We start from the raw sequence: 27,152 nt of genomic DNA on the forward strand, positions 1-27,152 counted from the left end.
TGTACCTCATAGCCGTATAACTGTAGAGACATTTCCTTTAACAATGGATTTCTCACTGCTCTTGGTTTCGAACCACTTTGTTTGAGAATCACCGACGATGAATGGGCTATATAGGCCAATGTGTGATATCTCGGGCCGATTGGTACCGCTCCGTTGTCGTGATCAACTTTGTGTGGAAAACTGCAGGGTTTTACTCTCTCTACCAGTAGGAAAATGACACAACTGGCTGGGTGTCACCTTATAGGAGATAGATGGATGGCCAGATCCTTGCGTTTAGTAATGATAGGTGCTCCCAGACCCGCCCACCAACCTACTCCAGCTCGGCCCGAGAGGCATGTCCTTACCCGCCAAGGTCATGTTTGCTGCTCAACGAACGAGGCGGCTACAGATACCGTAGTATGCAGTATTGATGTGGTGTAACAGGTTATGTGATGACAAAGTGACTTGTTATTCTCATCGACTCCGATGGCAAAATCCCGCATGAAACATATTGTCATGCTATGAATTGGGTACGTGCAGTAAAATTCACAAGGGCTCAAATATACTCCAGCTATCCATGAAAGTAGTCTTGCATGCATCATTCGATGCAATTATTAATACACGTCCACGTCGTCATTACGATGTATTATTTCTTCGACGGAGAACCACACTGCCTCCATCAACCAAAGATGTCATGCAAATGGTCTGCAGAACCTCGCCCACACCAACAACGCTCGCTATAGAATCATAACCACACACTCTCTACTCCATTATAAAATTTCCCAGATGATTCTAATTCAAGGCCGCTTTTGGAGAAAGCAAAGAGAGCGGTAGTACCAACGTCGTAGCGATGATCGGGATGACTATGGGGACCGGTTCGTCAGCCTCTGCCAGTCCGAACTGAAGCAGCTTTGGAATCAACTCACTTGAAACCAGTTGAAAACTTGCCAGGTAACTGAGGCGAACGATATCTCGCAGAGCTTCTGGAACCTCCAGGATGCCTGAATGGTTGAGGACTTGTCCGACAACCTATCGCCGTCAGAGATGGCTTCTTGGAGCTGAAGGCAAATGGGGCGGGTGTTCGGGGCGCCTTCAGGAAACTGACCTTGACTTTGTTCGGAATGTCATCAAGCGCCACCATTAGTGCGCTCTCAAAGGTCGAGTGAAAGGCAACAGTCGACACGGCTGTACCAATGATGCCACCAACCTGCTGAGAGAGATAATATAGACAGATGGCAGTGCCTTGGAACGAATGATCGGCAGAAACGGTAAGCGCCGTGAAGGTGCATGCCAACACGACCCCCAGACTGAGGCCGGCTGGCAAGGAGTAAAGCCATTCCCACGGTAGCTGCTGCTCAACGCCCCATCGAATGGTGATGAGGAGATATACCAAGACCCCTAAAATAGTGGAGGAAATACAAAGAACATTATACCGGTGGCTTCTGCATTCGCACATCCATCAGCGAGGTTGTTAAGCGGCAAATAATGTTTGTGGATAGCCAACGAACCTTTGGATGATCAGTCCTGCAATAATCGATCCAACGGTGAATCCGATCGGCGAAGGAATCAGGTGAATGGCGGCCGTCGTTAGGTTGATCTCCCTCGTCCAGAGAAAGTATGGAGAAAGACTCGAGACGTGCTGGCAGGAGGTCAGTGCCTGCCTCTTTTCAGTGTTTCCAGGCGGGGAGTGCCTTCAACCTACCGCTTGACGGCCAAACAGAAGCAGGATTTGGATAAGAAAGTAAATGGATGATGTGGTCTTAAGAAACGAGAGAGGGATCAACGGCTGCTCCGCGTGATAGGCCTCGATGATTATGAACAGCAGCCCTGCAATTAGGGCAAGAAGAAGCAGGATCCATGTGTGCCATGTGTCCCCTTTACCCCAGAGTTCAATGGATGCGAGCAGACTGGTGATGGTGACTGCAAAGCATGCGATTCCCAGGTAGTCAATCCTGCTTGAGGATGGAGAATCCTGCGCTTGATTGCTCGTGCTTGGTTGTGAGGTTGACCACAGAGTAATAAATAGAACACCGCAAAAAAGAGTGGTTGGAGCCTGGACCAGGAAGGACCTATGTTTGGCTTGGTTAGCGAACTCAGCACCGACCCGTCTCTTCGGTTTCTCTGCTCACCATCGCCAGCCAACTGCATCGGCTATGAAGGCGCCCAAGGGCCCGCCAAATGCTCGTCCAGAGACGTTGACAGCGTTGACGAAACTTCGTACGAGCGCGACCTGGTTTGGTGGAACGCTGTCTGATGAATGAAAATGGTCAGAACGACGAGAAGATGGAGGCCAACATTGGCAGGGTGTAAGATTTGAAGTGCTTCAGTACCAGTAATGACGACTGAAATAAGGGCAACAATGCCAGCTCCCCCGAGGCCCGTGATTATTCGACCGACGATGACGTGCCATAACCGCAACCCTGCTCCCCTGAAATCGTGTGTCAGAAGACGAATTCGTTCAAAGGGGACCTATGGGGAAGAAGTCGCTCACGAGAAAAGAATGCCGATGCTGAATAAGGCGTAGGAAGCAGCCAACGGGGCCTTGTGTCCGTACGTATCGCTCGTTTTGCCGTACTTCGTAACAGAAACCCAGTTGTTAGCAATGCATTCATTACCCGGAAACCCCTGACACTGGACAGGGCATGGAACGACATACCACTGGCAATGCAATGCAGTACCCCAGATTGTACCCCGTGAGTATCCACGCTTTGTCAGAGACCGCGTCAAACTGCGATGCTATGGTCTCGTACGTGACCATCAAGAATGATTGGTCCGCTCCGGCGATGAACACACCTGCAGATCAAACATGGTCAATTGAAGCCATACAAACGTACCAAGAAATGCATACCAACCAACGCGAGACAAATCCCGACAGTTCGACGCCAGGAGGAGATGTACGTTTTGTCAGCAGCCTGGGGAGCGCCATCGTCGGCGTCACGACGAAGCAAGGGCGTTCTCTCGGTCGAGGATGAGATTATTCCGGCTGACCTGTCCGTCTCCGTTTGTTGTATCATGATGATGTTCAACAGAAATTCAGCGTAAGAAGTGAAGCTATGAGTGAAAGAAAATTACCGTCGACCAGCTGTGGAAGGAACGCTTTCTGCCGATACAGCGACTCCTATAGTGGGGGCAATGGGTACGAAGCAGAATATTCACCTCAGCACCTACACACGCGGTTCCATCCTATTCGATTCGATTTTTGAAGGCGGGATACTAAGAGAAGCTGAATGAAAAAAAGACTTCAAAGGCAGATGGGAACCAGGCTGGCTTGGCTCCTTGATTGCTTGGAGCTCGGATAGAATCGATTACGGCTTGCTCAACGAGCTCGGACTTGAGCTTCGACCACGAGTCCTCCATAAACCTTGGTTGACACACCGCCGCTTACTTACTCATATTACAGGGAAAAGAAAACATGAAAAATTGAAACTACGCACTCGAATAGGACGAAAGCATGGACCAACACCATGGTGCCGAGGGCGATTGATATTCAATGGTTCCGAATCGTTGTCTCGGATGATACGTAATAGTCCAACGAACACCTAGGAGTACGGAGCGCTTGCCGATTGTACGAAGACGGGGATAACTGTCCACCCGCCGATCAGATCCCCCCCCCCCCCCCCCCCCCCCCCCCTTCCCCCAGAGCATGATGTTGCCTGTAGTTTTTCATAGCTCGTCCGTCCGTAGTAGTGCTTGGGAACCAGGTCTGTGTCACAGGTGCGTCAATTAATTTCAGCCGTCTAATCATACACGCCCCGAGCTGAGCACAAGTACTCCGTCCTCCGTAACACCTCTCATATTAGTAAATTGTAATGAAACATGTCCGATCAGATGGTAGACTTGTACAGATACCTGCGTACGAGGTATCCATACACGTAGTCGTAATGGGATGTGAGTCTCTGGCGTTGATAATTCGCTGGCCGATGACGATTCGAGGACGAATCAGGTGCCGCAGTCTCTTCAGCGTTCGTCAAGAGGATACGCAAGACATGGACCCCCCGGGACTGCCCATTCAATTTGGCAATCAAAGGATGCTTGTGGGAGCTGAGACTGGACGGTTTCGGGGGTAGACGATGGGGTACTATGGCAGTGCAAGGGCTGTAATCTCTTGGAAAAAATGATTCAATGCTTTGCAAGCTGACGATGACGTACGTAAGCCATTCCTTTCAGTGATTGGAGGAGAGGTCTTGAAGCGTGAGCGACAGAAGCGTGGTTTACTTGCTAGCTTGGTATTCTCTGCTATTCCCACCGTTCCTGTGACCTGACTGTTATTACTCAATTCGTAAACATACGGAGTAATGCGTGATTACTAATTCCTATGCAAATATGTTGTACAAAGTAACGTAAGGAAAGAGAACCGTCCGTTGCATATAGTGAATAACCATTGTCTTAATGCCTCTGGCATGGTGCGTAATCCCCAACATCACTGGAGAAGCTCCCGAGTGATGCCAAACTATCTGAACTCAGCGAATACAACAAATACCTGATCTACGGTACCCGCGTAATTCATTTCCTACGGATCGATATTCATCGTAGTGACGGCTTCTGCATTCAGCCCATCTTGATCCCAAAAACTAGCCATGATCCTGCGATCCCCAGTCCAAGGCAGACGAGAGTGTTGCACAGCAAAGTTCTAACAATTACGTCAGCAACAATACAACTATTCGTGGAGAGGCACCTACATCGATAATGAGGACATCACCAATCTCCCAATCAATTTCAACGGCGAACTCCTGCTGCAGGCCATGGACAGTATCAAGATCCTTCTCAGGAATGAGCTCATCCTCTGGAACGCCAGCATACTGTACGAATATTGTATGAGAAGAGAGCATTTATAGACGAAAACAGAAAAACCGGATACGAACCATCGGTGGAAGATAAACATTCTCTTTACCGTCTTCATTGATCCAAGTATGAGGAGGGTCGAATGTCTTTCGGTTCTTGGCGTTGATGTATCGAGATCCCAATGCCTGGAGTGAGATCAACATTAGCTAGCCAAGGAAACAGAGTGTTCGGTTGGAGCATCATACCGTGAACAGGGTATTAGTCTTGCGCGTCGGGTGTACGCGAAGCCCTAACATAGTCAGCGTCACTGGTTGGAGCCGCGGATGGTCAATCAAACTCACCCGGCACCCGTTGATAGACATCAACTCCATCACTTCTCCAGACCCAATCGAACCCCCTCTGCTGCCAGGCTGGCAGTTCCATATCCTGCATGTTGCTATCCTTCCACCCGCCCAGCCGCGCTAGCTCACGAATCCTGCCCTCGACAATGTGTCGCTTTTCTTGCTCTGAAAAACTGGAAATATCTTGACCATCTGCTGGACCGAAGGCCGTTTTCTTATACAGGCCGTTGCCAAAAAAGATGCTGTCTGATTCCGCCACATGGTGAGGTGCTGGGTAGGAGAAGCCCTTGTCGACGCAGGCCTGTAGAAAACGTGGACATGCAGCTCTGAGCCGGTTACAGACAGCTAAGGACGACGAGATGCCCGTTTTCCCACCAGACTCGGCAGGCTTAAGGCAGAAAAAGACGACGTATGCAGGATGGGACGGAGAGATGCTAAACTCGCTGTGCCACATAATAACATGCGAAGGGGGCCCTCTGGCGATGATCAGCAAAGGCACACAAGTACACTGAAGGATGGAACTGTACTCGTTGACGGTCAGCACGTTCTTGGCCCTGACCTTTCGCAAGACATTCATTGCCACCGGGTCGTATGGATACCACGAGGCTTTACCGGTGCCAGACAGTGCATCGAGAAATTGAGAAAAGTCGTCCACGGAACGAAGGGGAAGTGATTTAAGATAGACGGCACCCCCATTCTGGTCCAAAAGGGTGCGGATTGGGTTGGATTCGAGCGTATCGCCATGTCGCGGCGAGAGTTCAGTTCGAACAGACTCGAGGACGTCCGCGACGGTCACTGCAGAGTTGGACGGCTCTATCACGAGTGGGAACGGCACTGTGGGCTCGCCGGGCTTGGGGACGATTTGGATGTGCTTCTGAAACTCTTGCGGCGATGGCAACCAGAACTTACTAACAGATGGCATGATGAGATGAGAATACAAGTCGCTATCACAAGTCCAATTGGCAATGCCAAAATTCTCGGCAACTAAGACGAAAATTTCAAGTTTTCTGCTGAATATTGGCGATACATGACTATATTTTACACAGTAGACGATACAGATGACAGTAATGAATCAAGGCCTTGATACTTACTTTGGCATATTTGACCCCCTCCCCGACACCCCCTGGCCTCTTTTGTCCCCTCTCCGACACCCCCTGGCCTCTTTCGTCCCCTCTCCTTTCCTCCATTTCTGTCTCGGAGCAGGATGGAACAGTAAGCGAAACGCAACAAATGCGGTTGCATTGCATGTAGTAGCTAGGAACAGCAGCAACATCAGGGATTAGCTGAAAACCCCCCCTGTAATTTGTGCTGAGTCCGGCACATGCGCTTTTCAGCCAGCCATTTCTCGTACCTACTGTGATCTGCATCTCGGCAACTGGGTGTGACGGGTGGCGCTGGATTAGGACAAATAGGTTCTTCGGAAGAGGAACCATCTTGTCGATGGCTGCTCGTCCCAACCAGAGTCTCAAGGGTCGCGTCGGGCTTCTCCGGCGAGATCAGGGCGATCGACTCAACACAGTTCTGCTCTGGGTTCAACTGATTTGACTGCCATTGTCTCGACTCTCCGTCTGCAACTCATCTTGCACTAGCCGGACACGATTTCCTTCACGAACCGATTTTTCAGCACCCCGGATCCGAGCAGCATAATGGTCAACGTTAAGGACTTCAACGCGCCAAACCTCGGCCTACCAACTAACCTCCGAGCGATTCTTCGCACCGGAGAAGTCCTTTGGGGAACATGGTGCCACATCCCAAGCGAGGAAGCGGCTCGTATCGTGGCCTTGCTGCCGCACGAGTTTTGCTTCATCGACGGGGTGAGCAAAGACGCAGAGCCTCTCTTGGCCAAAGTTCCTTGATGCTAACAGTCACCACCTGCTTTCTGCCCACAGGAACATTCGCCCCTGGGACCTGTGGAGCTTACGGCTGTGACGCGAGCCATCAACTTCTTCTCGGGAGGTTCCATGGTGCCCATCGTGCGCGCCACGACGCCTGAGATGGTCAACCACGCACTCAATGCTGGTGCAGGCGGAATCGTCATGCCACACATTCAGACAAAGGACCAGGCCGAAGCCCTCGTTCGCCTCGTGCGCTTCCCCCCACGAGGAGACCGCAGCGTGCCACCAAACGCGCTGCTGGGCAGGCAAAAGGATATGCCGCCAGGGGTGCGAGCTTTGGATATCTGGAACGACCACGTCGCCGTATTCGCACAGGTTGAAGACGTTGACGGGCTACGTAATGTCGAAGAAATTGCAAGTGTGCCTGGTGGTAGGTCGACTTTGCCACAAATATCCCACCCACTCCATATTCTCATGACACGCAATTTCCTCCCGAGAACCATACAGAGGCCGATTGCTGACGAGTCATATTTTCTGGTCTTAGTCGACGCCATCATGGTTGGAGGCTGGGATCTGCAGTCCTCGCTTGGTATTGAGCCAAGTTTCGCCAGCACCCATCACCCCCTGTTTCTCGAGTCCATCGAGAAGATTCAGCGTGCGGCGGATGCCAACGGACTGGCCGTCATGGGTGGTGGCATGCCTGATACTCTTCAGGACCGCATTAGGCTCGGCTGGACGCTCTTCATCTGCAATACAGACGCCGCAGGAATCCTCAACTGGGGCGAGCAAGCTCTTGAAAAGTACAAAAAGATTGCGGCGTCAGCGCAGAAAAAGGAGCACAGGAACGGTACCGTCCAAGAAGGAGTTACGGATGCTGAATAAGTATTTTGATAGTTTGCTTTGGACGCTCGAGCCTCCATGGTACATTCAGCAACGTGTATTCGTACGACAGGTTGACTTGGCTACAGTAGATAGCAAATATTAGACTCTAACATTCCTTCATGAGTGATTTTTTTTTTGAAAATCCGAGGCAGCTTCAGGGCACGGGTGAAGCAGTTTACGATACTTTGACAGGTAGTGGCCATGTTATCATCCCAGTGCTTCAGCAAGTTTTAAAAAATATCGAATCGAAACTGTGATATGCCGGTGCTATCAGCCACATTCGCAAAGGTTCTACATGAGAATTATCAATAATAATACAGAGTCAAATCGTGATGAAAGTGCACTGTTGAAGCTTTGGAATGTGGCATTAGGTTGTACGGGATTTGCACACAATGCGAAATATGTAACTGCAGAGTTCATGGGAATCAACATTTGCAACGGTCTCATTCGCCACCGGACAGCGGACTCGTAAACAAATCAGATCGGCGATGAAGATTATAATTGCAATATCATTTCTCTTGTTCCATGTGCATAACCGAGCATGCAACCGGATGACTGCATCTACCAGGGCCTTGCGACGGCACCCGTTGCCGCTTGGCAATGGATTTTGGTGCACATGGGTCAAGCATTGTCGTTGATTTGCTCGTAAGGCCTTGTGGAATTCGCTGGACGAAAAGTTATCCGGTATTTGGGGCGGGCTGTTTTGTAAGACGGCAAATAAAATGCGATCAACATTGAAAAAGCTGCCTGTCTTGATATCGTGAGGGTATGTAAAGTAAGCAACCAGTTCTGCCTCGGTGGTGGGGGGCAAACCGCCGTGGACGGTTTGCCGACCCTTGGACCCTTGACAATAGGGGCAGTCTCGCGTAGCAATCCTGCCTTCAACTGACACACAGCTATTGACTCCGAGAACCGAACGAATGAAATCACGGGACTATTCTCCGCATTCTGCTTATATATGCAGCTGACGGCCAGGGTGCTATGCGTTCGCAATCTTGTTAGGCATAGCTTGTTTTGCCGACTGTGCGAATCGGCCAGCAGCTGCTTGCCAGTGACGAGTTGAAACATACGAGCGTCTCTTTCTAGCCCATCACATCTTGAGGTCCTGTCTGGATGAAAGCCGCAGCTTGCCACTCGACCAGATCTATACAAGCTCGTACTCGGCACACACCCTCTCTAGATGCGACTGCCGGACGCTCAACGTTACTCGAGACCCCTGTGCTGCATGGGATGTACTGCAGGAGGACAGCTCAGCCCGCCACGGTGCACGCAGCCAAGGAAATTTGCCACTAGATGGTTCGAGCCCTGGGATAAGTTTCGGGCTGTGCTGCTGGCTGTGTGAAACAATGACGAAAGGAAACGCTGCCGCGATGATCTAGGGACGGGACAAAGGCGGAGAGTGATGGGTACGTGAGCATGGACGACAAGTCTGTTTACGTACGAATAGATGGAGGAAAAAGTAGATGATACTACGCGTAGTACTCGGACCGTTCGATGAAGCAAGTATATAATTACATGTGTACAGTAGTGTGGATTTCGTAGACGGCCACGATGCTCTTGGCATGACGTTGGGCAGCTAGCTCGACAGAACGACGGGATTGTGCAATCACCATACGCGAACATGTCCCCTCCCGCCCCCTACGCTCACGGCATGGCGGTGCCCGACAGGTTACATGCCGTATCCGTCCAGATCGCCTCTTGGCAGGATGTTTGCGCCATTGCCGTCGCCGACGAAGAGGCCCTCAAGACGTTGCGGAACGGGTATCCCAGGTCCTACGTCCACAAAAGCATCCGAGCCGTAGGTTCCGTCGTGTTCCGCTACAACTTCCCGCGCACGCTCGACTCCGCTTACGTGTGGCATGATATGAAAAGCTCATCGCTGCGTGCGAGCGAGAATTCTCCCTCCGAGGACGCACGCTCATGCTTTTCTCAAACCCAGTTGCCGCTCGCGGCTGCCGGGCCTACATGAGCTCGACGGCGAGGCACGGGGCCAGTGCGGCGTTGCCGGAGAGCATCTCACTTTGCCGAATCGAATTTGGCACGGCGACGATGCCGGAGCACAAGCTGCACCTGCCACCTCTGTATGCCGCCATCTACCCACCACATCTGTCGCGAGCTGCTTCTCTGTTCTGGCGGTTGACGGGAACGGGAATCTCATCGCGCCAGGCCGGGCGTTGCCTCCAGGCCCTGGACCGGATCCGACAAGTGGACGAGAAGGTGGAAGGGGCCATGTCGTTGGCGGTCAGCAACCCGTCTCATTCCGCCTATGACCTCATCCGTGCTCGTCTCGCTCTGCTGGCGGAGCGAGCGCCGGTGGGTGGTGCTCGAGCGCGCAAGGTCACGGGCGAGGACGTTCACCTGTACCCGTCGGGCATGTCGGCCATCTACCACACGCATCATCTGCTCCTCGACTGGCGGGGCGCCGAGAGTATCGTCATGGGATTCACGTACGAGCTGACGATGAAGATGATGGAAGCGTTTGGACCGTCCTATCGCTTCTTCAGCGGCGGGACCGACGGCGAGATGGACGAGTTTGAACGTCACCTCGAGGCAACGGCCGAGCGAGGCGCTACGATCCAAGCGGTGTGGTGCGAGTGCGCGTCCAACCCTCTGCTGCGGACGACCGACCTGGCGCGGTTGCGGAGACTCGCCGACAAGTACGACTTTGTCCTTGTCGTGGACGACACCATAGGCACGTGCGCCAACGTGGACGTGCTGAGCGTTGCGGATATTGTCGTCACGTCTCTGACCAAGTGGTTCAACGGGTTCGCCGACGTGCTCGCCGGCAGGTGAGTTTTTCCCACGGCCACCGAGGCCGTCCGAAATAGGACAAAAGTTGGTGGAAAGCTTACCCTTGCTGCCATTTTGTTGTGTAGCATCATTCTGAACCCCAACTCGGCACACTATGGCGAGCTGAAAGGGATCCTCGACGGCTCCTACGTCAACAACCTGCACGTCGACGACGCGGCGCAGCTGGAGAAGAACAGCCGCGACTTCCTGCAGCGCGTGGCACGGGTCAACGAGACGGCCGAGCATCTCGTCGATCGCATGGTACCTCTGGCGGCAGATCCGCGCAGCATCGTCAGCAAGGTCTACTATCCGAAACTGTGCTGGTCGGCGGCCAACTACCGAGCACGCATGCGGCCGGCGACGGACGAATTCGCCCCAGGCTATGGCGGCCTTTTCACCATCGAATTCGACACGGTGCGGGCGGCGGCCCGCTTCCTCGACGCCGTGCCACTGCACAAGGGGCCATCGATTGGGGCCAACGTGACGCTCGTGCTGCCGTACGTGCAGATGGTCTTTCAGACGGAGAAGGAGTGGGCGGCACGCAACGGCGTGAACGAGACCATCGTGCGCATCTCGGTGGGGTTGGAGGACAGGGAGGCATTGCTGCGATGCATCCTGCTGGCATTGGAGGAGGCCGAGCAGCTGCAGGCTCGGTTGTGAGAGAATGAGAGTCGTGATGCACAAGGCCTACGCGACACGTACGTTTCAGGTACGTACACGTGCGAGCACAGAGGAGCGAATTACAGCCCATAAAGATATAAGCGTACATGTACCGAGTACTGGTAGATGCACCGCTTTCCATAGATGTACATGTACATCGTCGCTTGTCATGGCGATGATGAGTCTCGGCTGGTGGCACCTGCCTCGTGGCCTGGTGACGTATACAATTATGTTCGTCCTGTCAGTGCTGGGAAATGCAGGCAGGTGCGAAGATCTGGTACCGGCATCTTGAGGAAGGCGTCACCGACTGTGCTCGTTGTACTCGGTATGGTATGCACCATACATGGGGTGTGTGAAGTATCGGTGTGTGCCTACGAATGAGCAAGCGAGTGAGCAGTTTGCAACTTTGAAGGTGATTGATGGTATCACGAACTGGGCAAGGCGTGTTCGGGTCACATTCGGGTGTACGACTTGCTCGTTGGTCTCCAGCTGGATCCGTCGCCGACCATCGGAGGAGTGAAAGCATCGAACGAAACACGACCTTTCTCTCGATGAGCCGAGGCGGGGGGGGGGGGAGGGGGGGGGGGCAAAATTGACCTCAATTGTGACGTCCTTGCTGTGCAGATGCATGACGTTTGAGGTGTTTGAACCCAGGTATCTGGAGGATGCGTCATTATCAACCAACCCCTGACTTTTACCGTGTATGCAGGACCAATGTTTTGTCGACATACTGTATACACTGGCAACGCTAGATTGTATGCGAGTACAGCAGGATCGTACAATGTATAACGTAAATAGAGTGCGAGTAATACGGCACTCCGTACTCCGTACTGTTATCTGTTCTGCATCGGTACGGTACGCGAGTGGTGCTGGGGGGTACAAACAGGTATTACCCAGTATGGACTATGGAGTATTACGGTGTATTAATTACGGAATTCATGTAGTTATTCAGCATTTAATTGATCAATAAGATATTCACGGCGGGGGTTTGGGGGCTGATTATATTTCATTGAGTCGCAAAACGGTTAGCAGCTTAAATCCCGCCACCGTCTCCCGCTCGAGCCGGCCCGCGCGAGCTGTGGCACACGGAAGGATGGCTGCATCAACAGGCCAATGCGACCTTCCCGTTTCGTGAATGAGAATGGTCAGCCACAAATCATCTACCATATACATGTATGTACTGTAATACACCTGCTACGAACAAATAGGCGGTCAAGATGTCAGGACACTGTGTCTCATCAAAGCCGATACCAGCAACACAATAAACTCTCCTCTCTACTATACCTGCGCTCTATGAACCCCCCCCGGAAACGCGGCCGCCGGTTCGTCACGTCGGAAATCATCCGAGGCAGCGACACATCTCATAAGACCCCTACCTACACGTACGCCATAGGTTTGTCTACAGAGTGTCCGTAGGGGGCACACGTATCTGTGTTTGGAGCCCTTGCAGTGATGCGAACAGGGGCCACCTACGGAAGTCTGCAGTTGCCCCTGCCGTTGGCCTCCTCCTCGGCCAAAGCCTCGCTCCTTAGCTTGCTGGATGGGTCGAAAAAGGTACGCTCTCCGATGCCGACGACGCGATGGCCAGTGCGCGGGCCCATGCCGGCGTGATCCAGAATCGCGCTGTGGAACACCGACCGGTTGTCCCAGATGGCTAGAGCGGGCAAGTCCTAGTCAGTCACTGGGTGAAGCTTCTCGCTCGGGCGTTGCGTTCCGACCTCGCCAACTCACCGACGTCGTACGGGTTCCTCCACTGATGACGCAACTGCAGGTCGTGATTCTCGACAATCAGCTGCAACAGCCAGTCCTGCAGCCGGCGGCTCTCGTCTGGCAGCAGCTCGTTCACTCGCTTGAAATCGCCGCCGATGCCGAACAAGGCCTTCCATCCAGTCACCGGGTTCGTCCGCACCATCGGGTGCACCGCGCTGAGCTCCGACCCAGTGTTGCCAGGGCTGCCCCGCGGCTCTGTGTAGATCTCAATCCCCTTTTCCCGACAGGTCACGGCGTATTGCGTCTGCGCCATTGTCACCGTCAGGCCCTCGAGGAATCGACGGTACGCCGGTGAGATGCGCTCGAGGAGGCCGTACGAGGACACCCACATGGTGTCTGTTCATTCCGAGTTAGTTGCTGCCCTTTGCCTCGTTCGCCAACGGGAGCCGAGTCGGGAAAAGAAAGTGGGAAACGCACCGCCCCCTGTTGCTGGTGCCTGGACCACCTTCAGGGACGAATAATCGGATGGGTGCGATTCGTAGCTGATGTCGGCGTGCCAGCTGCCACGCGTGCCCAGGAGTCTCTCGGCCTGAATCCTGAAGATGTCCAGCGCCGCACCCTTGGACCTGTCCGAGGTGATGATGTTCACGTTCGGGTCGTCATCGGCGTTGCCGTGCACCAGCGGATGGATGTGAAGGTGCGACTCGCTCGGCTTGCCCGAGAGCTGGCCCATGCGCTGGATGAGTTCCTTTTGCAGGTCGTCGGTGAGGTCGGTTTGGGCGCGGAAGAAGACGGCACCACGCCTCGAAGCTGCAGCTCGGTTTAGTCACCCAGCCCTCCGGTGCCGGACCAAGCGGCCACATGGAGCAGGTGAGGAGCGAGCCATATGCTTACTGGTGATGGCAAGATCCCGAATGAGATCGTCAGAGTTTGGAGCCCGAAGCCATTCTGCCACGTTGGCGTCCGGAAACTCGGTTCCAACCATCGGCGTGACGAGTCTGGATGTGAACTGGGAGAGCACACCCTTGAGCTGGGGCGGTTCCGCCTTCAGGCCGCCTCCAGTCCCGACTTTATCGTGAGCCATGGGTGAGTGAGAGGGAATATTAGCTCGCAAATGGCACTTCTTTCCGGAAACAAGGTGTATGTGGATGCTTCATATGCTTGTACGTTGGTGTCCAGAGGGTGACAAGCATTTCGTTTCGCCCATCAATTCGGTTTAATAGTCATGGCATCGGCTCCCTATCCTCCTGTTGAGATATTTTCCCCTCACAAATATCCTGCCAAGCCCTATGCGTGGCAAGACGGGAGAGGAAACACGCTGGCAGGTGGACTCATTGAGAGCATGGATGTGATGAGACAGCTTGCAGCACCTGCCTGCCAGTACTGATTCAGTCGGACACGCCACAGGACACCCGACTCCTCCTGTTTCGTACCGAGTGCCGGCAGTTGTGGCCGGCAGAGTAGGGATCAGGTTAAACTGCAGGTTGTCCTGACGGGCCGCATGAAGTGAACCCGAACTCGTGCGCCGGTCCGGACTCGGGTCTGTGCAGATAGATTGGCAACCTGTCGTCATCAAAAACACCAGCTGAAAAATCGAAAAGAGCAATGATGACCGGCATGAGGAAGCCATGTACGCTGTATCATGCAGCTGAAAGTGAAACCAGACAAAGTCAGCGTACCATCACCCATCACCCATCACCTATCGCCTATCGCCTTCGCCCGGTGCGTCATGGCCGTTCCGATGGAGGTCCATAATCCATGGCTCAACTTCTGCACCTTCATGTGGATGTAGGTTTTTGCATTGGTGACGGCTGAGAAACCCTTTGTTTGGCGTCTTCCGTCGCTCAGCGCCTCACCCCATTTTCGAATGCTTCCCTGGTACCCTTCACGATGAACAATTCATTCACGGCCTCGCCGCACCCTTTTGAGGGGATTATCGAGGGACAGCTAGGTCAGGGAACTTGAGAAGTAATTTCACCACACATGGAGGAAACTGACTTTTGCATCAGAGACCGGCAGTACTCTTCAGGCGCTCTACCTCAAAGATCCGCATGCGGAAAAGACGAACCTCTTGCGTGGGTCGTATCAGGCCAGCGTCGGGACTCCATTTGTCCCGAAATGTGTCATGCTGGTCAATTCTACGGGGCCCGCTGAAATGTGATAAACATGAATGGTTCTGACAAAGGCTACAGGCTCGTGAGAAAATACTGCGAGACCCAGCCTGGCATCATGACTATCTACCCTTTCTTGGCGCATCGGGTCTTTTGAAGGCTGGGGAGGAGCTCTTCTTCGGAAGGCAATGCCCACTGACAAAACTGCAACGGTAAGCCATTAGATCCAGCCCCTTACTCTTTTCATTTTGCCTTGTCACAATGCATGGCATGTGCCATGGCTGAGCTTCTCGCAGTGTTGCCTCGATGCAGACGGTCGGTGCGACGGGCGCAATCCACATGGGAGGTCGCTTTCTACAGATGCACTATCCCCCTTGGCTGGGACAGAACAACAGCACAATTTACATGCCTAAAGAAACGTGGGGTATGTATATGTGCAATATATCGAGGGCCAATGTTGACTTCCAACCCTGCCGTGCAGTCAACCACCGAAGCCTTGTCAAAACTCTCGGTATCCAGCCCCATGACCTGCCCTACTATAACGCGAGCGTCAAGTCTCTGGACTGGGAAAGGTACAAATCAGCAGTCGAGTCCCTGCCCAGGCAATCCGTCATACTCGTCCAAACTGGGGCCCATAACCCCACGGGCTGCGACCCAACCCGCGACCAGTGGGTGCAGTTGATTCAGATCTTCGTGGCCAGGGGGCACTTTGCCTTTCTCGACTGCGCATACTTGGGGCTCGCCTCCGGAGATGCAGAAGCGGACGCGAGCGTCATTCGAATGTTTGTCACCGCCACCGTCCCGCTCCTGTTGGCCGCAACCTTTGGCAAATCCTTTGGCTTGTACGGTGAACGCGTGGGGATGCTCAGCGTCATTGCGCCGAACACGGAAGTCAGGGGAAAGATTCAGAAGCAAATGGTGCTGATGGCCAGATCAGAGACTGGCAGCTGCCCGTCGTTTGGAGCCAAAGTTGTCGAGACTGTGTTGGGAGATGACTTGATCAAGAATCAGTGGTCCGAAGACGTCAACGGGGTGGCGGCGAGCTTGCAGAATCGCCGACAAATCTTGCGCCATTCATTGGAGCGCCTGCGGACGCCTGGAGACTGGAACTTTATCACTCAACAAGTCGGCATGTTCTCGTGAGCCTTCTCTCTCTTCCTGCAGCTGATTTTGCCAATTGGGAGCCCTTTCTCACCGATCCCTCTAGCCATCTCGACTTTACACCCTCTCAGGTGCAATATCTGCGAGAGGAACATCACCTCTACCTGGACCAAAACAGTCGCATCTCATTCGCGTACGTATCCAAAAACTCACATGGTATGTTTCAATGAAGCTGACAAATTGGCCGCAGTGCGATTGATGAGCGAGGAATTCAACGGGTTGCTCACGGGATTCATGACATGATGCAGAAGCATGTGGCGTAGAACTCAACAAGCCGATCCGATGCATCCACCGCCATCACTCTGGGATAGACTCATGTTGCATTGCCATGAGAATTACATACGTATCGATGGCCAATGTTGGCCATGTCATTAAATTCACTGCAGTTGAAGGCGTTCGATGCTCATTGCTGAAGGTCGAGTGTAGGCACCAGCCAAACGTACCAAACAGAAGAACACATCCCGACTTTCCCGGGGATCCAATTCGACTACTTCGCTGTCATATATACATATAGATAAAAAAATCCATGCAATACTGTGCATGAAGAACCCATTGCCATCTCTAGACTCGTCAAAGATGCCAGTCAGCGGTGCCCAGTATACACCAAGCTGAAGCCATTGTGTGTGCGGACCCCTTGCACCGACAAAAAGTGGGTCCCGGACCGGAGGTCGGAGGACGGGACTTGCATATTCCGGACTCCGACCAAGAAAAAATTTGGATGATTTTCTCGTCGAGCCGCTGCACGACAAACCCCACCACCATACATTCATCCGCCCGAACGCCGCACAGCACAGCCATGGTCATGGCGCCGTCAAAAGAAGTCGCCGTCGCCGGCTCTAATGCCATGGACTCTGTCGACCCCGATCAGGTATTTCCTCGCTCCTCGTCGCTCGCTTAGCGTCGTCATCCGCTAACTGTCGCAGACCCTCAAGGCTTCCAAGGCTCTCCTCGCCCACATCAAGAAGGCGGCAAAGGAGAGCAGCGGGGAATCAAGCAAGAAGAACCTGCTCGACGACGAGGACGACGAAGACCTTTCCGACATGCCCATCTGGCTGACGCTCACGACGAAGCGCCACATCACCGACAAGGCGCGCCTGCAGCCAGGCAAGATTCCGTTGCCGCATTCGCTCAACGGCGACGGTCAGCCGACGACCATTTGCGCCATCGTCGCGGACCCCCAGCGTGCGTACAAGAACGTCATCGGCTCCGAAGAGTTCCCCGCCGCGCTCGCCAAGCGCATCACGCGCGTCATCGACTTTTCCAAACTCAAGGCCAAGTACGGCCAGTACGAGGCCCAGCGCAAGCTCTTCTCCGAGCATGACATCTTCCTCGCCGACGAGCGCATCATCAACCGGCTGCCCAAGGTGCTCGGCAAGACGTTCTACAAGACGTCCCTCAAGCGGCCGATACCGGTCGCGTTGGAGGCCAAGCGACGAAAGGTGGACGGCAAGCGGCCGAAGCGCGACAAGACGAACGAGGACGACCTCAACGTCGGCACCGCGGCCGACATTGCGAAGGAAGTGGAAAAGGCGCTAAGCTCCGCTCTCGTCAGCCTCTCGCCGTCGACAAACACGGCCGTCCGTGTCGGTTACGCGGCTTGGACGGCCCAGCAGATCGCCGAGAACGTCGAAGTGGTGACCAAGGCTCTCGTCGAGAAATGGGTGCCGCAGAAGTGGCGCAACGTCAAAAGCGTTCACATCAAGGGTCCCACAACGGCCGCCCTGCCCATCTGGCTGACGGACGAGCTATGGCTCGACGACATGGACGTTATCGCCGACGAGGCCGGCTCGGCACAGGCTCTGGAGAAGGCCAACGTGGGCAAGAAGCGCAAGTCCCTCGAGGGTGCTCGTCCGGAAACGGATTCGCCCGCGGCCAAGAAGGCGAAGAAGGCTGCACCTAAGACCGAGGGCGACGACGAAGTGCTCGATCAGCAGATCGCCAAGCGCAAGGCATCGTTGCGGAAACAAAAGGCGGCAGCCAAGAAGGCGATTGAGTGATGGCCATGGCACACTGTGCATTGCGCTGGGGTGGCGTTGGGGCGTTACAATGGTCGATTTCAATGCAGGTAGAATAGACGTATACCGTACATGCCATTACATTATGTACACTACCACCCATGGCCCGCAGCTGCACCTATCGATGCGACTTGCCGGCAATGGATGCCGAGTTATGAGAGGGAAGAATGCGAGTGAATGAATAAAAGGGAATTACAGCTCGTCCACGAGCAAGTCAGACGGCGTCTCGGCCCTGCTCCTGCGGGGCCCAAAGAACTCGACCATGGTGTCGTTGAGCACCTGCATCGGAATCTGCATGTGGTCTCCCGTGATGGAGCGGAAATGGAGGCCGCCCTTCTTGTCGAGCGCACGCAGGCCGAGCCAGTCCTCCTTGTACATGGTCCGCTCGCGCAAGGGAATGACGCGCGTGTCGTTGACCTCGTGGAACCAGGCGGTCTGGCGGGGAATGACGGTCGTGTCGTCCTCGAACATGTACATGACGAAGTTGGTCAGGCCGGCAATGTTCTTCCTGTACACTTCGCTCTTTTGCTCGCGCTCGTTGTTGATGTCGGCGAGGAAGTTGGAGTTTTCGAGGTACGAGTGGTAGCTGTCGGGCGACGGATCGCGGTAGTACTGGGCCGGCACGAGCCGGCTCTGGACGAAACTGCTCCAGGTGTTGAAGCGCAGCAGGGCCATGGCACCGCGGCAGAGGTAGTCCCTGTCGCCGCACGTCTTGAACTCGACGATGCCGTTGTGCTGGCTGCCAAAGGTGACGAGGGTACGGACGCGGGGCGCATTGCAGCGCTCGATGTAGCCGCGGAGGAACTGGCCGCCCTGAGAGAAGCCGATGGCATCGACGGCGGGCGCCGTGGAGAGGATCGGATGGCCGGCGAGGGCGGCGCAGACGGATTCGAGCTGGGCCGTCACGTTGCCCATGAAGGTGGCGCTGCGGTCGGCGTTGGGGTCCTGCTCGGCGAGCGAGATGGTGTAGACAAAGGTGCCCGGGTGGATGGACTCGGCGAGGGCGGCGACCTGCTGCATGCCCTCGCTGTTGAAGGTGTCGCCGAGACCGTGCCAGATGACGAGGGGGAGGGGCGTATCGTCCTCCTTGCCGTCGTCATCGTCGAGCGTAGGATGGGAGGTCGGCGTCGCGAGGGCGCCGTGAAGGAGGGCACCAGCTGAGAGGAGCTGGAGAGCAGACGGCAGGCGCATGATGGAACAGGTGCGGGCTGTTGAGGTTACGAAAAGATGGAAGTGGTGTGATGTAGGGTGTGATGAGAATGAATTGTTTTGTTTTGCAGCACATACGTAGCACGAGTGAGTACAAGTAATTACCTTATGTAGGCGGGGTGACGAACAGCTACCGGAGCAATCGCGCCGGGATCCGTAATTCCTGCGGTAAGTCCTTGTTCCCTTGCGCTTAGTAAGCAGCCGTGCAGCACAGCATCTGCCGCGCGGCTAATAATCAATCTATCGCATATAGCACCTACCAAGTCCACATTGACTGTGGCGCCCACTTTTTGTGGCTGGTTTGGTGCAACACCATCCTACTGCACTTTTTGCAGCGTCCTCGGACACAGACTGGAATGTTGATTTGATGATTCCAGAGCGAACCGACGTTAACCTTTCGGCTGTGATGCAGCTCGTACAGGACATTTTTTACTTCTCTTTCCTTGCCCGTCCTTTCAACATGACGAGAGTTGCATTATAGTCTGCTGTACTCTGTAGGTTTGGCGTAGTTGTAGACCGACCGAGACATGCATGGATGAACAACGGCACACCCGGGATCGAGATATCTCAGGCTGCTTCAGTTCCTTGCCATCATTATTGGACGTCATTCAACTACATACTCCAAGCACCGTGAAAGGCTTACACCGCCGCATGACCAGGTGTATGCATACCATCATCATGCCTATTCGACAAATGGCGGGCACGAGGACGTGAAGTCTTCAACCTAGACAGAGAACGAGGGCGGGAATCGGAATTTTAGTTTCAATTCCGTCTCATGATAATAATTTGTGCCTCTACTGGGTTTGGTTGTGTTAACCAGTCGAGATGAAGAAGAAGGGGTGGACGTGGGGGAACATGCAGAATGAACGAGGCAGCTCAACCGTTGGTCCGCCGTGTTGCCCCGTCGCAACATTCTCGAGGCTGGAGACTGGGGCTTCGAGCCTTCCTGGTAATTCCTTGTCATTATGGGTGTGTGACGCGACGATTGGTCGATACGGTATCTGCCTCCTACATTGGGTATTGCAAACACAGATGCAATGCCGACACGGGGCAACAGCGCGTGCAAGCAGCAAGAGTTGCTCCCTTGGCGCATCCTCGTCGCTTCTGGTTCACCGTCAACATGCTCAAGCATTTGCGACTGCAGCAATGCATCGCTCTGAGATCTGACCGGGTCATGGCGGGTGCAGATACGGGTTCATGAGGTTGAGATATCCAATCATCCCTCGCCTCGTATCGGTAGGCGAATGTGACGCCCAGCGCAAGACCGACCACGATCCGTGGCGGTCCAAGCCAAGCTGCAGACCAGGGATGTGGAGATGATAGTTTCGAGACCAAACTCGCTTCGGGCACCCTGACACGGACCATGGGTCTTGACTTTGGGACATGGTCCATGGCCACTTCAGCGAGACAACGTCAGCGGCCGTTGATTGGCCTCGAGGACGACATGGGTACGGAGTAGATGTGGTAGACTTGCATGTGCTCGTGCGGCAAACACCTACGTGTACACCAAATGACAGCACACATACGGAGTACGTGTGCATGCATGACGGTGGTGTGTCGGCCCGTGCCGTCGTCTACCGGCTGGGTGGCCCATTCTCTAGAGGCAGTTCCCTCTGCTCCTCACCCTTGATCAAGCACAGGGCGTTGTGAACCAAGACGGCGTAATGACCACCCGCATCGGCGTACTGGACTCTGTCGCCGGCATCGCTCTCTGCCCACAGGGCAGTGAGCTGAGGATGCCGGCTTTGATGGACAACCCAGACGCGTGCTTTCACACCCCAGGCCACCATGCAGTAGACGAAAGGGAGACGGTAGGGAGAGCGCAGGTACGGTTTGGCCGCTTCCAGAACCTGCTTCTCGGTTTCCTTGATTTTTTTCCCCCGCTTGGCCTCTAGAAAGAGCAAGGCCGGGAGCACTGCGGTATTTAGCTCGAACCTGTACACCTTGATGTCAACCCGACTGGTACACCGTCCATCCTCGGCCTGGACGTGCCCGGGTTCGGCTAGAATGGCAAAGTTCTCCGACTGGGGAAATCGGTACTGCAGGTAGGCTTGCCAGAATGCGGAGGCGGCCAAGTCGTGCTCGACGGCTTCGTGGTACAAGCAGTCAAGCAACGGGGTTTCGAGAATCGTCATGGCTGCCGGTCGCGCCCGAGATGATCAAACTGAGGGGTCAAGGTCAATGAACTGATTCGCGCAGACTCGGCCCGTGGGCGTACGAGGGGAGCGACCTCACCCTTCTCGTGTGCACATGGATGGTACTGTAGGTGTGTGCAGGTCGTCTCAACTCGACAGGGAGCAGCACACACGGAAGACGGGAGAATGCAAGTGCACGAATATTCTTGGTATGCACATGAGCCACCCACTCGACAGGGTACCCTGCCACCGTGTGAATTCTGATGAGCGATTTGTGAGTCCTCTCGGATCTGTCGTGTGCCGTCCCACGTGACAGCAGCAGCAGCGATATTGCAGCGTGTTGTTGGAAGAATATCTGCCGACGATTGAGTCGGCCGAATGCCGTGGACAAGGAGTGAAGTGTCATGGACCATTCTGTCCATTTCGTCTTTGAACTGTTGGAATTATATACTGTACTGTGCGAAACGATTGAGCTGCGCTGTATTAATACTGTACTGCACAAGTACATCTGGATGCCCCTTGCTCTGCAGCGTGCTGTGCAAAGTACATGTACTCCTACCCCAACAAAGCACTGCACTGGCAGCTCACAATGTACACAGAACTGGACGCATTGGTAAGCGTATGGTATATGAGTATGGCGGTGGGCATACGGTATTACACCTGCACCTGCACTGTACGGATACGGCGCAGCAAATGCACCAAATGTTGCAGTGAGGGCCTGTGTGAACTTTCGGCCATCATTCGCTTTCATTGTCAGAGCGGCCTGTCGCCCCTCAACGATCATCTCAACTTGTGCTGTCGCCTGCTGGTGCCCAGGTCTTTAAAACAGTGCAATGCTATTGCTGCAAGTACTATTCGTGCCATTCAATCGGCAGCTATATGGACATTCGCATCCGCATCGTGGAGCGTCGTTGGCAATGAATCCAATTGCTTTCATCTCGTGAGGAGTACTATTCTGCCACACATGCGTTGCTGATCTTTGTGCCCAGAAGCAAGAATAACATCCTGAGAACTCACCCACTTTCTTCCAGATAGGGTCCTGGCGTGCTGGCTAGGGAATAGAGATGGACTCGAATTCGTCAACTTAGTCCCTGTCGATGCCGTGCTCTCGAACCTTTCGATGTCGACAAAGTATTGCAAAGCTAACTGCACAAGCCATCGACGGAAAACGAAGGTATAATAAAGCCTGCCATGGCGTTTCAATACCATACAGCGTGGCGCTCTGCTATTCTGGCAAACGGTGAGGATCCGAAATCCGGCTCTTCCACTCGATTCAATTTGCACACATCGTGTCATTTTAGCACTGTTGAACTGTGAAAAGAAGGTGCTCGTTGGCCACTGCCCGCCGCTGCCGCAGCTAGTCCGCTCTAGTTGCCAACAGCTCACTGCTGTGGGCGCGCAGAGCGAAAGAAGTAGAAATTCTTGCTTTAAAATACCAATCCGAATGAATCCTCTTGATCCTACGTGCTCGGAAGCTTCAACTTTTCAACGCTAGAGGTACCCATTACCTGTGCATCGGGCCAGTCGCATCGCCAAGACAATGCTGTCAGCAAACGCTGCGACATTGGACGATATGGCGAAGCAGTCGAGTGCGCTTTGCAGGACAAGTGTAGCAGGCTGGCCTGCCAACGAACCTTTCGAGATATTCAGTGCCGCGGCTACGCCTTTGCTCTCTCCGCACATGCCCGAGGACTGTCACTAGGACGGAGATTCAGTCACACTCCAGAGAGACGTTGCAGTCGACCGGACGGCATCGCTGCCGAGCGAGGCGTCGAGCATGGCACCCACCTTGGGCTTCTTGGAACATCGAGGTCCCATCCCTGGACGACCACCAGGTTGACGCAGGCTCTACGGGGTAGACCTGCCGCTGGTGAGAAGCCAGTCGGCACACTCACGCCATCTCATCACCAATACGCTACAGCGCGAGACGGTGTCCAGGGCCTTCGCTTCGGCCCTGCAACTAGAAGACGACAAAATAAAACGATGTCTCTGCTCCCGAGTTGCGCGCAACTTTGATCAAATTTCCACGCTTCCCGCCGACCCATGATTCTGTGGCTTCGTCATCATCTTTACCGCACCTTTTCACTTCCAAATTCCTCAAGCCTATCAAGAGCCGCACAAGTCAACCCCTCATGTCGACAAGGAGGAGTCCACCGACCGCTGGGCATGCTGCTGGTCAACTCCTCCCACTGGCTTGAAATACACGGGGGAATCGCCGGGGCATTGCTGTATCGCTTCTTTTCGCGCTCCTGAACTGGATAGAGGCAAAGTCTACTGAGCAATCACATGAACTCCGCACCGTCGGAGCGTGCCAAGGACCAGACGGAAGCAACATAGCAAGCCGTGGAAAATACGAAACAATGCCGGATTCGGCATTATGAACGGGCAAACTCGGCACGGCACGAAAGCATAGCTAGTCAGGCAGGTTTCTGCTACCGTCATCTACCATGGAATTGCTGCGGTCACTCAGCCTTCCTGCCCTCCTCTCTGGTCATTGCAGGAATGAACACCGCGACAGCCCATCCTCGTGGGCGGCGCAGCTCTGCCGCTTACAGTTCCTCGTCCCCGGCCATGCCCTGGCCATCCTGGACGAAGAAGTCCTTGACGTCTACCTCGCCGGCCTCGACCATGCTCCACACTTCGGGAGTGCACGTCTCGGGCGCGAGGATGTAACACTTGGGCTTCGGCGATATAGGCTTGCTGTTCTTGATGTGCCAGGTGTCTAGCGGGCCGATGGTCGACAGGCCGTCCTGGACCGGGATGAGGCCCGTCGGGATGTCACGGTTGAAGGTGGCGCGCATGAAGATTTCGTAGGCCGCCGACGGCTGATAGGAGGGTACCTCGTGGCCGGCCTGGAAGACGCGGGTGAAGCTGTAGTTGCCCCACTGGCGGGTCATGCCGGCGACACCTTCGGCGGTGACCAGAGGTGCGTAGCCGGCGATGCGGAACTGGTCGATGGCGGAGAAGGGAACGGCAAGGGAGGCGCGCTCGCCGCCGACCCAGTTGCAGGCGTAGTCCCGGTCGCCGTAGAGGAGGTGGACCTTGACGCCGGTGTCGAGCAGGTAGGCTATGGCGTCGAGGAAGCCGCCGTGAACCTCGTCGCGAGTGCTGGCAAAGTTGGCGCCTACGATTTCGGATACGGCACTGAAGTTGACGGGCGAGCCAAGAGCCGAGAGGACGGACGACTGGGTCATGTAGCCGTAAATGTGAGGAGGCGGAAAGGGGTCGTTCAGGGGATGGCCGATGTCGAACCAACCGGCCTCACGTTTTTCTAGGTAGGCTCGAATGGCCGGCATGTCGCACCAGGGCGCGATCTTGCACACGTCGGGCCTTTGATCCGCCGCCATGCCATTGATGGTCGCCGCGTCGAAGCCGGCGAGCTTCTCCTGACAGGCCGTGAGCTGTTCCCGACAGCCACCAGGGCGGGTGAAGTTGTGCATCAGCTCGTCGTAGGTGGACCGATCAAAGACCTGGATGTCATATGTCTATGAGGCGTAGTTAGACATGCCGAGTGAACATACAGGAGAGGAAGCAGAAGCAAGGGTAGGCTCAAGGTGACGGGCATTCGCGGCAGCCAACCCAGTGCAGAGCCAGCGAGCGCAACGGGACAAAGAGCGGCGGCAGACGCAAAGAATGACAGGGGGGGAAGGAATGGGGAGACGACTCACGTTATTGAAAGGGAAGCTGATGTAGGCCTCCTCCTGAATGACGGCGTCGATCATCCCGTTGACGATGCCGAGGGTATCGAGATGGATCGGGTGTGCACCCTTCGCCTCGATGGTGCCGTTGCGGATACGCTCGTTCTGCTGCTGGAAGAAGCGAAAGAAGCCGGGGCCGTAGTGGCCGCCGTAGCTCTCGGCCCAGAGGCTCACACGGTCGTCGTTGGGCTTGTAGTGAGGGAACTCGAAGAAGAAAGTCTGGGCAAAGTGCCACAAGGCGTGCGCCGCCTGGGCCGTGCTGTTGACCGTGTTGGATGGGTTCTGGCTCGAGACGGTGCCGGCTCGGGTCGTGAGGTTCAGCGTCGACGGGCTGCCGCCGCCAAAGTCTGTCGGCACCACCCGGCTGCCTTTGTCGCTGAGCAGGACGGTAACGTTGGTGGGCGTGTTGTACGAGAGGCCGACCTGGTTGGGCTCGTCGACGTAGAGCATGTTGACGTGTCTGTTCCAACTCCACGGGTTTGGAATCGTCGACTCCGAGTCGGCATCGACGAAGCAGGGACCGTTCTCCTGCAAGAGGCCCATGAGGGACGAGGCACCAGGGCCGCCATTGAGCCAGATGGCGAGGGGCGCGTTGGCTGGATCCTCTCTCGCCTCGAAGAACCAGAAGAAGCTGGTGCGACATGTTCGTCAGCCGCGCCCATTGGTACCGTCCCACCTCGACCCTACGACGTACGTGTTGACCGGGTAATTCTGAGGCTCGCCACGGACGTCATCGAGGAAGCCCGGCGGCAGATGGACGTGACCAGCGTATGACTTGACGCCCACCGTCGTCTCGCAGATGCCGGGCTGGGACGGGTCAGCCGAGGGCGGTGACGAAATCACGGAGAAGACGAACCTCCTTGAATGAAATGGTCACGTTCTCGTGAAACTTGGAACGGAGGACGGTCAAACCATCGGGCTTAAACGGGAACTGGGCGGCGGCAAGGCCTGCGCCGGCGAGCAAGAGACGACCGGTGCGCATCTTGGATCGGATCCTTTTCACCAGCCGCGTGGCGCAAAGGTGCCAATGGCGGGAGGAGGCGAGCTTTTACGAGGAGAATCAATGATGAAGGTAAGTGGGTGTAGGAGGACAGGAATAGAACCTGGCCAGGACGGTGGTGAGGGGCCGCGTTAGTTTGCAGCTGCGCGATGCTACCTTGACAGGGGTCCGCCCATGATGAACAGCTTGGACTCGGTGTGACTCGATCACCAGTAAGCAGGCATTCAAACATGCTGTTGCTACGTACTGTACTGTAGCTGCCATCAACGGCGGCGTTAGCAACCAAGCCAACCATGTTTTGGCCACGGGGAGTCACGACTTGACGCCACCGTCTGACATGGAGAGGCCACCAACAAGGACAAGCAACACGGTGGATGATTTAATTACAGGCTAGATTTACCTAGGCGTACGGATTCTACAGTGCACAAGCATGCGAGGTACGAAAGGCCGGCCCGGTGTTGAGACTTGCCTAATGGGGCAATTCTCATCGATGCCGCGGAGGAGCGAACCCGGCCGCCCGGATCGCCGGCTCGCAGCGGAGACTTGGCCACGCAACGAGCGGCCAGAATGACTGTCGATGACCTCGAGGATGACGCCGTCACCCTCGAATCTCGAAGAACAGCGCAGTCCTGGCAAAACAAGGTGCGGACAAGCAGCCATTGGCTGGCGGGACAATCGTCCGGCGTCGGTGCACGCCGGCACGGAGGGCGGTAGGAACTGTGGGCCGTGAGGGCCGACCAGGACGGCCCTGGATAGGACTAGAGCTGGTTCGGACGGGTGTCGGTTAGGACGAGGGCCGGGCAGGGCGAGGGCTGGGATGACGTATCTCGCGTTTGCGTATGCC

The 27,152-nt window shown here is 55.0% G+C and overlaps 9 protein-coding genes across 9 annotated transcripts; 4 read left to right on the plus strand and 5 right to left on the minus strand.

Moving 5' to 3' along the window:
• Positions 1-4,489: 4,489 nt before the first annotated feature.
• On the minus strand, positions 4,490-6,024 carry DCS_02446 (uncharacterized protein; the record flags this gene model as incomplete). The annotated part of the gene is made up of 5 exons (XM_040799773.1): positions 4,490-4,609; positions 4,659-4,778; positions 4,842-4,946; positions 5,007-5,050; positions 5,103-6,024. The coding sequence occupies 5 exons, from the start codon at positions 6,022-6,024 to the stop codon at positions 4,490-4,492; spliced, it is 1,311 nt and encodes a 436-aa protein (XP_040660656.1).
• A 724-nt stretch (positions 6,025-6,748) lies between these two features.
• Positions 6,749-7,819, plus strand: DCS_02447 (uncharacterized protein; the record flags this gene model as incomplete). The annotated part of the gene is made up of 2 exons (XM_040799774.1): positions 6,749-6,916; positions 6,968-7,819. 2 exons carry the CDS (start codon positions 6,749-6,751, stop codon positions 7,817-7,819), a joined length of 1,020 nt encoding a protein of 339 aa, XP_040660657.1.
• Positions 7,820-9,440: 1,621 nt separating this feature from the next.
• DCS_02448 (uncharacterized protein) lies at positions 9,441-11,269 on the plus strand (the record flags this gene model as incomplete). The annotated part of the gene is made up of 3 exons (XM_040799775.1): positions 9,441-9,617; positions 9,692-10,608; positions 10,696-11,269. 3 exons carry the CDS (start codon positions 9,441-9,443, stop codon positions 11,267-11,269), a joined length of 1,668 nt encoding a protein of 555 aa, XP_040660658.1.
• Positions 11,270-12,738: 1,469 nt separating this feature from the next.
• DCS_02449 (alpha-ketoglutarate-dependent sulfonate dioxygenase) lies at positions 12,739-14,063 on the minus strand (the record flags this gene model as incomplete). The annotated part of the gene is made up of 4 exons (XM_040799776.1): positions 12,739-12,923; positions 13,001-13,375; positions 13,457-13,789; positions 13,874-14,063. 4 exons carry the CDS (start codon positions 14,061-14,063, stop codon positions 12,739-12,741), a joined length of 1,083 nt encoding a protein of 360 aa, XP_040660659.1.
• Positions 14,064-14,869: 806 nt separating this feature from the next.
• Positions 14,870-16,514, plus strand: DCS_02450 (uncharacterized protein; the record flags this gene model as incomplete). Its single annotated transcript, XM_040799777.1, has 7 exons — positions 14,870-14,930; positions 14,989-15,110; positions 15,172-15,302; positions 15,387-15,514; positions 15,572-16,229; positions 16,298-16,384; positions 16,442-16,514. The coding sequence occupies 7 exons, from the start codon at positions 14,870-14,872 to the stop codon at positions 16,512-16,514; spliced, it is 1,260 nt and encodes a 419-aa protein (XP_040660660.1).
• Positions 16,515-17,047: 533 nt separating this feature from the next.
• Positions 17,048-18,248, plus strand: DCS_02451 (electron transfer flavoprotein alpha-subunit; the record flags this gene model as incomplete). Its single annotated transcript, XM_040799778.1, has 2 exons — positions 17,048-17,119; positions 17,175-18,248. The coding sequence occupies 2 exons, from the start codon at positions 17,048-17,050 to the stop codon at positions 18,246-18,248; spliced, it is 1,146 nt and encodes a 381-aa protein (XP_040660661.1).
• Positions 18,249-18,458: 210 nt separating this feature from the next.
• Positions 18,459-19,457, minus strand: DCS_02452 (palmitoyl protein thioesterase; the record flags this gene model as incomplete). The annotated part of the gene is made up of 1 exon (XM_040799779.1): positions 18,459-19,457. One exon carries the CDS (start codon positions 19,455-19,457, stop codon positions 18,459-18,461), a length of 999 nt encoding a protein of 332 aa, XP_040660662.1.
• Positions 19,458-21,049: 1,592 nt separating this feature from the next.
• Positions 21,050-21,610, minus strand: DCS_02453 (uncharacterized protein; the record flags this gene model as incomplete). The annotated part of the gene is made up of 1 exon (XM_040799780.1): positions 21,050-21,610. One exon carries the CDS (start codon positions 21,608-21,610, stop codon positions 21,050-21,052), a length of 561 nt encoding a protein of 186 aa, XP_040660663.1.
• Positions 21,611-24,159: 2,549 nt separating this feature from the next.
• Positions 24,160-26,290, minus strand: DCS_02454 (lysosomal protective protein precursor; the record flags this gene model as incomplete). The annotated part of the gene is made up of 4 exons (XM_040799781.1): positions 24,160-25,095; positions 25,279-25,939; positions 26,003-26,115; positions 26,165-26,290. The coding sequence occupies 4 exons, from the start codon at positions 26,288-26,290 to the stop codon at positions 24,160-24,162; spliced, it is 1,836 nt and encodes a 611-aa protein (XP_040660664.1).
• Positions 26,291-27,152: the final 862 nt, after the last annotated feature.

The sequence above is a fragment of the Drechmeria coniospora genome, chromosome 01, assembly GCF_001625195.1.
Source record: "Drechmeria coniospora strain ARSEF 6962 chromosome 01, whole genome shotgun sequence".
NCBI lineage: Eukaryota > Fungi > Ascomycota > Sordariomycetes > Hypocreales > Ophiocordycipitaceae > Drechmeria > Drechmeria coniospora.